The 8,504-nt window shown below is 37.8% G+C and overlaps 1 protein-coding gene across 1 annotated transcript; it reads right to left on the bottom strand.

Annotated features, from left to right (window-relative positions):
* Nucleotides 1–5,572, bottom strand: tcea1 (transcription elongation factor A (SII), 1). The gene is made up of 10 exons (XM_068701811.1): nt 5,370–5,572; nt 4,288–4,350; nt 4,105–4,210; nt 3,409–3,508; nt 3,169–3,317; nt 2,974–3,030; nt 1,802–1,956; nt 1,441–1,587; nt 1,117–1,188; nt 1–400 (listed from the first exon to the last, which is right to left on the bottom strand). The coding sequence occupies exons 1-10, from the start codon at nt 5,442–5,444 to the stop codon at nt 392–394; spliced, it is 933 nt and encodes a 310-aa protein (XP_068557912.1). The 5' UTR covers nt 5,445–5,572; the 3' UTR covers nt 1–391.
* Between the last annotated feature and the right edge of the window lie 2,932 nt (nt 5,573–8,504).

Here is an 8,504-nt window from a genome sequence, read left to right as displayed (position 1 = left end):
TGAAAATCACTTATTTTTAATCAAATGGATTACATTTTTATTGGGCAATTAAATAAAACAATGCAATGTTGTGAGGGAAAAGCAAAACAACATTGTCCAAAGTGTTAAAACTACATATAAAAAATGCAGATAAAAGAGAATGAGACAAGATTGACCGCATATATTTGACAGTGGACAAAAAACAACTAATAACAATAGTAAAAGATTTTGGGGGGGAGGGCATCGGGGAACTGACAATGAGCTCAAATCTATGAACAGGATATTTATTCAAACGGTAACCTGTGGCATCTTTGTATGGCGTGTTGTGTACCACAAAATACAAAGTTCCAATCTGTTGCAGAGAGACAACCTGGTCCAGGAATTTTGCTACTTGTCGGAGTGCAGGGCAGATTCAGCAGAACTAGGACACAAAAAAACACAAAATTAACACCCAGATATTGGAATATTTCCATTAAACACTGATGATCAAACCATACAGAAATACCTGGTAGAAAAAAAAATTGTAAGTCAACAAACACTACGACATGTATTTTTTTTGTTAAATTAAAAAACACTGTGGTGTAATCCTATGTTGGTTTTTAATTTCTTTATTTTATTTTCCTACTCTCGTAGGTTACGTCTATAAAATATAAAAAATAGGACTGACTATCAGTCCAAACCCCATAAATAATAAATTAACAAATATCATATAAAACAGAAAAGCAGCAAATATTCAGATCTGAGACACATTTCTGCTTAATTAAATCCGTAAAAAAAGGTAAATCGATTATCAATGATGTTGCAGATACATTGTCTTTAATAGACTGATGAATCGACTAATTGTTTCAGTTTCAATTTGCAACAACATTCAGGCATCAACAGGATGCAGGTTTCTGCTGAAAGGCTAAATAGCATTGAGTTGAGCACAGGTGGGACTTTTTAATAAAGGTGTGCAGGTGAAGTCTGCATGGAGAGGAGAAGGACCAAATTGGCCAAATTTCTTTTGGAACTAAACAATATTGACGCACGTGTAATGTGTGGGGACACATACAACTCCAACGATAAAACACAACGAGTCAGTCAGCTGACGGGTTTCACGACTGAGTCAACGAAGCCCCCGTTAATTAAACGACATACCTTCCATCGATTACCGCAATCATTGCAGAAGACAAACGTGGTCATTGGCTCATCAGCGCTGCGAGTTTGAACCTAGAAATGACAAAAAAAACAAAACATGCACAACCCATTTATTACAACATCAAACTGAACCAGCAGTGCTGCTGTTCAAACTGATCTGAATTCATGGAAAACTCAAACTTAAGTTACTTGATGACAATGCGGTCATACCAATATAAACCATGTAAATAGCACCGTGGTGACATTGATCATAACCACACCCGTAAACTGATGTTACTATCAGCCATAACGTCACAAAAATGAAGCACAAGCGGCGATCGGTACCTGTGTGTAGGTGCAGCACTTCCCCTTGCACTTTCCACAGGTGAATAGATCCGTCTGAGTTCCTCCAGTGGTGGCCATCTGGTGGTCCCTGACAGCCTCTTTGGTCAAATTTTTTCTCATTTCTTTCAGCTCATCACTGGCCATCTCCTACAGAAACAGAAGAGTCATTTATGATGCCTTTAAGTACATTATTTATGTATTTTACTGATGTAACAACAGATATGCACCGTGGGATAATATTATACCGACAAGGAAGCAAAACTTTAAGAAGAATTTGCAACAAGTGTTGGGATAACTATGCTACTGAGTGTGTGCCAGTTCCAGGATCTCTGAGATAAAAAGCCACCAACAGCCCACAAACCTCTGCGGTCATCTTAGCCATCCGCTCGGGGGTTACACTCCCACATAGCACAGTCCTCCTTAGATTAGGGTTCTTCATATCCTTCAAATTCGAGATTCGGCTCCGTATGCGGTTCTTGTATTTCGGGTCTGTGTTCTTAAACTCTTGAAAGATAAGTGATGGCAGGTCAAGGAATACAATCTGACAATTTATTTTTTTTATGCTTCATTATAAAAATAAAAAAAGTAGAGCCTTATACTACATTGATGACTCTGGCCTTTTAGGTGCATTTGTGCTGAAACATTTAATGGATAAACTAGTTATGAGACTAAATTAGAATCCATCAGAATTTCTGTTATTTAAATGTTCACATTCTCTGTTTGCAGCCAGTGAGGATCATTTATTTTTCTCTGTTTAATACTTTAGGGATTTAGACAAAAGACATTACCTTGGAAAGAGGAAACCGCTTAGAAGCGGGACAATGTTCCAAGGACCCTGTCTTTATCGTAACACTGTTTAAGCATATGCTTTCTACCATTTGTACACTTAGATGACATCGGCACTATTTATATTAAAAAACTTTTCAAGCTAGATACTTCAAACCTATTTCATCGTGATAAACGGAAACGCATTTCAATTTGAATCATGTCATACCACGTATACCTTTAAGCAGAGGGTCTTGACAGCAATTACACTTTTCAAGTAACTGATCTTATAATTTCAGAAAATGAACAACATGAAGACTGGAATAGTCCCACTGAGTCCAGATGTTTAAATGTACTTATCTAAAGCAGACTTTTAGTAAGCGCTTCAACTTTGAAATAACAAACTTATTCAAATCATTGACGGAAAGCTCTGATCAAAGCATAATGGAGGTTATCACAACAGTGTTAAGTGGTGATTCATGACAGATTGACGTGTCACAATCATATCAGAATTTCTATTGGTCCAACGCTAAAGTGGGTGGGAGTATATGCTTGTTTTAATGGGGCAATTGGTAAACTTTTTAATGATGCAGCACAATTTTATAATTTATAGCAAGGGGTCCCTGGACCTAAATTTAGATTATAAGATTAATTAATAATGAGGCACGTCTCTAAAGAGCTTATTTGGTATCACTGGCATCTAAAAAACAATTATAGAAGGAATTTAAAAACTTTAACATATGCTTTCCATTTAATATAAAAGGATATCTTCCTCAATCTGTGCTCCAAGTTCATCACAATCAGCACCAATAGCAATATGATCATCTGGAAAAAACATAAAGAAAGTCAGAGGATGGACATAAAATGACAGCTACTTTAAATAAAGTCAATAGCAACGACCCACAACAACAGACATCTTATGTTGAAAATGTGTTGTCCACATTATTATAAGAACAGGATTACCTCCTGCCTGTAGTGCTTGGGCCAGCAACTCTCGGCACTTGACCCTGATAGAGTCGGAGGTGGTGGGGGCACGAGGAAAGGTGTTGATCAATGAGTTGGTTGAAACTTCAGCGGGCTCACTCTTGCTGCTGGAGTTACTGCTCGAGCTGCTGTGGGAGCAAGAAACAAACGAACGTGTCAACGCTCAGTAATGTTCCTACACGTACTAAAAAACGAAACAAAACATTATCTTCTTGTTACCTTTCTTCTTTTGCTTCTGGGCTTCCCTGTGAGGGAGAAACCGGTGTCGTTTGCTCTTTCCTCTTTTCATCTGAAGGTTTGTCTCCACTGCCAGGCTCGTCTGGAGCACAAGTGGCAGAAATCAAGCAAGTAAGAAAACAACAGAAGAGAGCGACACTAGCGAAGACCTACATTAAAATAAAGAGTGTCAATACGTCCGTATGCTTGCCAGCTGAGTAACTCTACATTAAGAAGACACAGTAAAAAAAATCTTGGGCATACACATCTAATAAGGGTATTAAATACGAACAATATCATGATATATTACTCCTATGTTACACAATATCTCAAACTTAAATGGCTGAGGCATGCCACCAGTGTGATGTCTTCACTGAAAGTGTTGGCTGCTGTTCATGTCTATGTGCTGCTGAACACCTCATTTACAACACTGTGGGTTGAAAATAGATACAAATTACTTTTATATAGTCCAACAGGACATGTTTGACAGCTGGTGTACCCAGAGCGCGATGTGTTACAATAAGCAAAGGATCAAAATTGGCTTGGACTTCACAAAGCCAATCAGTGACAAAAAAAATCGGTTAGATTGGCTTCGATACGATCAAGCATAACAACTTGGGACATGAAAAGATCTCTCCAGAAGTATGACACGTAACAACACAATTCACTCGTGTTTAAGTAAAATTAAAAAGCAAATACCCAAAAGCTTCTTCCATGATTTGATCAAGGCCTTGGCTAGGGATGTGACCTCGTCGTCTGTGCTCTGCTTTCGGATGGCGTTAACGGACATCCCGATTCTGGTAGACTGTGGAAAGACAGTGTGTCAACGGTACAGGGTTTGAGCACTGATGGTGAGCCTCAAGAAGAAATGAGCCAAGATACCTGAAGCAGCTCGAGAGTCATGGGGATACTTCGCAGCTCCTTCAATAAGTCCAAAGCCCCGGCCTGCAGAGGAGAGCGTGGTCAGAGTTGGTTTCTTATGAATCTTGAGCTCACAGTGAAGTTATACTTGATTATTCTACTGGAGTTCTATTCATCAACAGTGATACTTCAGATGCAAGTTTGGCAACATTGTTGTTAACTAGCCTAGTTATTACTCTTGGGTTTAAATGAAAGTAATGTATTTGGGGTGATGATTAGCCCAATGACAGAAACTGAAACTACAACTGTTTTGATAACTGATTAATCGTTAGGGTGAATTATCAAGTGCAATTTAATAATATTAGCTTGTTCTAGGGTCTCAAATGATTTGCTGACTTTCCTTAACTCAAGTCATATCAAACTTTATATTTTTCTTGGAATTTCTTGGACTTTTGGTTAGACATAAGAATAAATGTAATTATATCACTTTGGGTTCTGTGACATTCTTAACATTGTAAAGACCAAATGATCGAATTTAATTGGAGCAATAATCGATAACTAAAGTAATTCTTACTTGTGGCCCCATTAACGTTACATTACATGCAACTTAGTAACATTACATTAGCTTGGCGGCTAAAAGTTAACGTCAAGCGTTTCCAAAGTCCCAAAACACAACAGAAATCGTGAGTATAATTGTATGATTATATTTCATATTTCGATATCTAAATAACGTTAACTACTTAATTTCGGTTTTCATAAAATGACAACATCCAGCATGTTATTGCGCTGTAGCGCACAAGGCTAGCTGCTATGTGGCTAGTTTCTAGCAACACATAGAGGTGCCGTTCATATAAACAGACTTTAAAGCTAGCTGTTAGCGGCTAGCCAAACTGCAGGTATAGTGACCATGGAGCTTATTGTTTAGGGTAACCGTGGAGTCAACTGGTGAAATGACACACTGGTACAGTACTGAAATGGCTAGAGGATTAATTAGCTGGACAGTCTTCAGCTAACCCCATAAACAGCCCATTAGCGCCAACGTTAGCCACACATCAACATCAGCAGGCTGGAGGGAAGCATCCATTCTTCTCGGGACATCTCACCCCGTTTTTCTTCTGCGCCATTTTATCCATCTTCTTCGCTATTCTGATTATGTCCTCTTCCTCCTTTTTGCCCATGTTGAATGATCTGATGATATCCAATAAAACGGGCGCAAATAGGAACAGAAATTCGCGACAAAAGACACCACGCGAACGAATTGAGAGCGGCGGCGTCTACTTGAGGGACCGGGGACCGCACACTGACCCTCCACCGTGGAGCAGACCTGAGTAGCCGATGCATGATGACTTCAGGGAGAGTGAATCGTTTCGGAACCCACGATTCCTCTGGAAGCAGTCAGAGCATTAAGTAGGCTATTCACTACCACTTATTTATCAGACAAAGCCAAAAGGGGACACATTATTTAAGAATACCCAGATATACGTCAGTATTTCCCTCTAGTTCTGTACAAACCGCTGTCCTCCAGCTACCAAAACAAGGCCTGCATTTTGGCAATACCACCATCTGTCGATAGATAGCGCCAAAGTGGCACTTGTATCTCTGATTGGGCCAGCAATGGACTCTTGTTGCTGGAAACATTTGTCAAAGTTCTCAAATAAATGTTTGGGTCGTCTCATGTTTTTACATTAGTTGTTTACCTGATGGAAAGTTTTAAATGTTCTGTACGTAGCTGAAACGATTCATTTATTAAACAATAAGTCGATTGACCGAAAATTAAATGGCTACAAGTTATTTTTGGCAAAAATGCCTCAAATGTTATTTTGTATGGTATTAAATGGAATTTCTGTGGTTTTGGGACTGTGATGGGATTTTTTTCACGTTTTTTGTAATATTATTGGATGGTTTACATGATGTATATATACACTAACCACTTAGTCGAGAACATTATTGCCAGATTGATAGATAATGCAAATAATAATTCATAGCAGGCTCACAAGATACATTTGAGGGATCACAATTAACATTCAACAACATCTGCTCAGGATAAGGAGGCAGAAAAAAAATTCATATTGTAGCCTTTGTATTTTTTCAGACATTCCTCTATTTTCTTGTTAATTACTGGATCATTTTACCTAGAGTTTGAACTATTTTTTAAAGAATATTTAACAAGAATAAGTTGCAGGTACATAGGGTCTTAAATATATATATTTCCCCCAAGCAGCATTTCCCAGTATTAATTAACTGTATTATTCTTTGTAATAAACAGTCAGTGAAAGAGCTTCAGTCTTGCTAAGGGCCTTTGACGGGACTCATGGCTTCAGATGAAAGCATGGCTGTTGTGCAGATCAAACCTGTGACCCAAGCCTTGTTGATCGCACACTGTTGGATCTTATACTGCAGTTATGTGGCACCGAGAGACTCGCTATTTTGGATCTTACTAATCCAAACAGATCAGCATGTGACATTGCCACCTAGTGATTAAAGGTTATAGGCAATCACTGCAAATTATTTTAATTATTGAACGGAATAAAAAATGCAATGTGCTGCTAATTATAGTCAATAAAATATACAGTATACAGTACAAAAAGGTACAAAAATTCACGTTATGTTTCATCAGTTTACAAGAGCTGGTAAAACCCTGACGAAAGTATAATGAAGCTTTAATTATTATGATTATCTACACTTTAAATACATGATGTTTTGGAACTTCTGGATTCTGTTTTACCTACACAGGCCTGTCCTTCAGTCAACCCCAACCAGACAGTCTCCATCTTGCACATGCTAGTGGGAGGTATTAGCAGCTTTTACTCTTTAAGAGACAGTTTATAATTGGCACAGTGTCTGGTAACTGCAGTATAGTGACACAGCTCTCACCCCATGATGCAATTAAATCATTAGCCACTGAATAAAAGTCTACAACAGGTACAGACGTTGGATGTACCATGTTTGCCTTCTAAGTTTGGACACAAGGCTGCAGTATTTACACAATTATGGTCACATTTCTTGTTTATTACATTCACTAGGATATTCAACAGGTGCAAAAATGGGTTCATTGTGTGTTCTGAAATGTGATGGTGGATTTTTATGACCTGCTGTGGGGTAAAAGTGCTCTCTTAAGACCTTATTCTGCCTCATGCTGTCAGCCAGTGCGCAAAATCTTTAACCTAATCCCTATTAGGACAAGACTTCTCAAATCTGATTATGTAGGCTGCTTGCAAACGAGAAAGAGTCCTAGCCGCCTGTGGTATCTGTTTGGAGCGGTAAAGATTTACTCATACAATTTCACATGGAGAGTTCATATATCTTTAGGAACTTTCATCATCTTCGTCCTCATTCTTCAATTAATCTGGTGCTCACTAATCCTTTTAGTGTATTCACTGAGCTACTTTCCCTCTTAATATTTTAGTACAAATAACAAGAGAGAAATTTATGGATGATGATTAAAGAGAACATTTTTTTCTTATTTCTATTGAGACGTACAAGACACATTTACTATGGTGTAAAACTGTCAGTTGACCAAATACAATTCAAGCCCTACTCTTTCAGCAAAATATATATTATTATATGATATTGACATCTATTTGTGATTGAATCTCATTCTGATAAAAGTTCAGTCTACTGTGCTACAGTTTGTCTGTGTTTACTTAATTTGTTATCTTGATATGCTGATTAAGTGTGAGCAAAGATTAAGCAAATTGGCCATGATGTTGCATGTCCCAAAATAGCCCTCCGTCACCGCTGAGAGGCTTTGACCAGCGCTCTGAGGAATAACGGAGGCACACTTTCTGCTGTTTTAGCCGCCATTATTCAGGTGAAATGTGAGATATACGGTAAGTCTTGTTGATTTAATTTCTGTTTGCTCATTTCTTAAGTATATACAGGGTGTAATTAGTTGAATTAGTTTATATGTTTCAGGTGCGTATGGCCTCTTTCTAAATCGGTGTATACATCTAGACTTGTGTTGTTCACAGGAACAATTTTAACATAAATAATGTAGAACCTGTTATAAAAAACATTGACTATTTTCATTTTAATGTAGATTATTATACAAGTTATTGAACTTCTAAAACAAACTAACCAACAGAGGCTCTGTGCTCTTATACAAGGTGTTATCCCCTTAATGTACAAATTATGTTCTTTTCTACCGCGCTGTATTTATACCTCCTGATATTATGCCACTATAATGTCAACAACACCTATATATATATATATAGGTGTTGTTGACATTATATAGTTGA

Source organism: Cebidichthys violaceus, unplaced genomic scaffold, assembly GCF_023349555.1.
Source record: "Cebidichthys violaceus isolate CVI_PGR_0920_01 unplaced genomic scaffold, fCebVio1.0.p SCAF_8, whole genome shotgun sequence".
Taxonomy (NCBI): Eukaryota; Metazoa; Chordata; class Actinopteri; order Perciformes; family Stichaeidae; genus Cebidichthys; species Cebidichthys violaceus.
This window is presented reverse-complemented; position numbering and strand designations above follow the sequence as displayed.

What these genes read in the sequence shown, in the direction of transcription:
- tcea1 (XM_068701811.1), bottom strand. Translation starts at nt 5,444, where the DNA reads ATGGGCAAAAAGGAGGAAGAGGACATAATCAGAATAGCGAAGAAGATG. An exon ending in TGGCGCAGAAGAAAAACGGG is followed by an intron (nt 4,351 to 5,369) that starts GTGAGATGTCCC and finishes TCTCCTCTGCAG; the next exon opens with GCCGGGGCTTTGGACTTATT. An exon ending in TGGAGCACAGATTGAGGAAG is followed by an intron (nt 1,957 to 2,973) that starts ATATCCTTTTAT and finishes ACCTGCCATCAC; the next exon opens with TTATCTTTCAAGAGTTTAAG.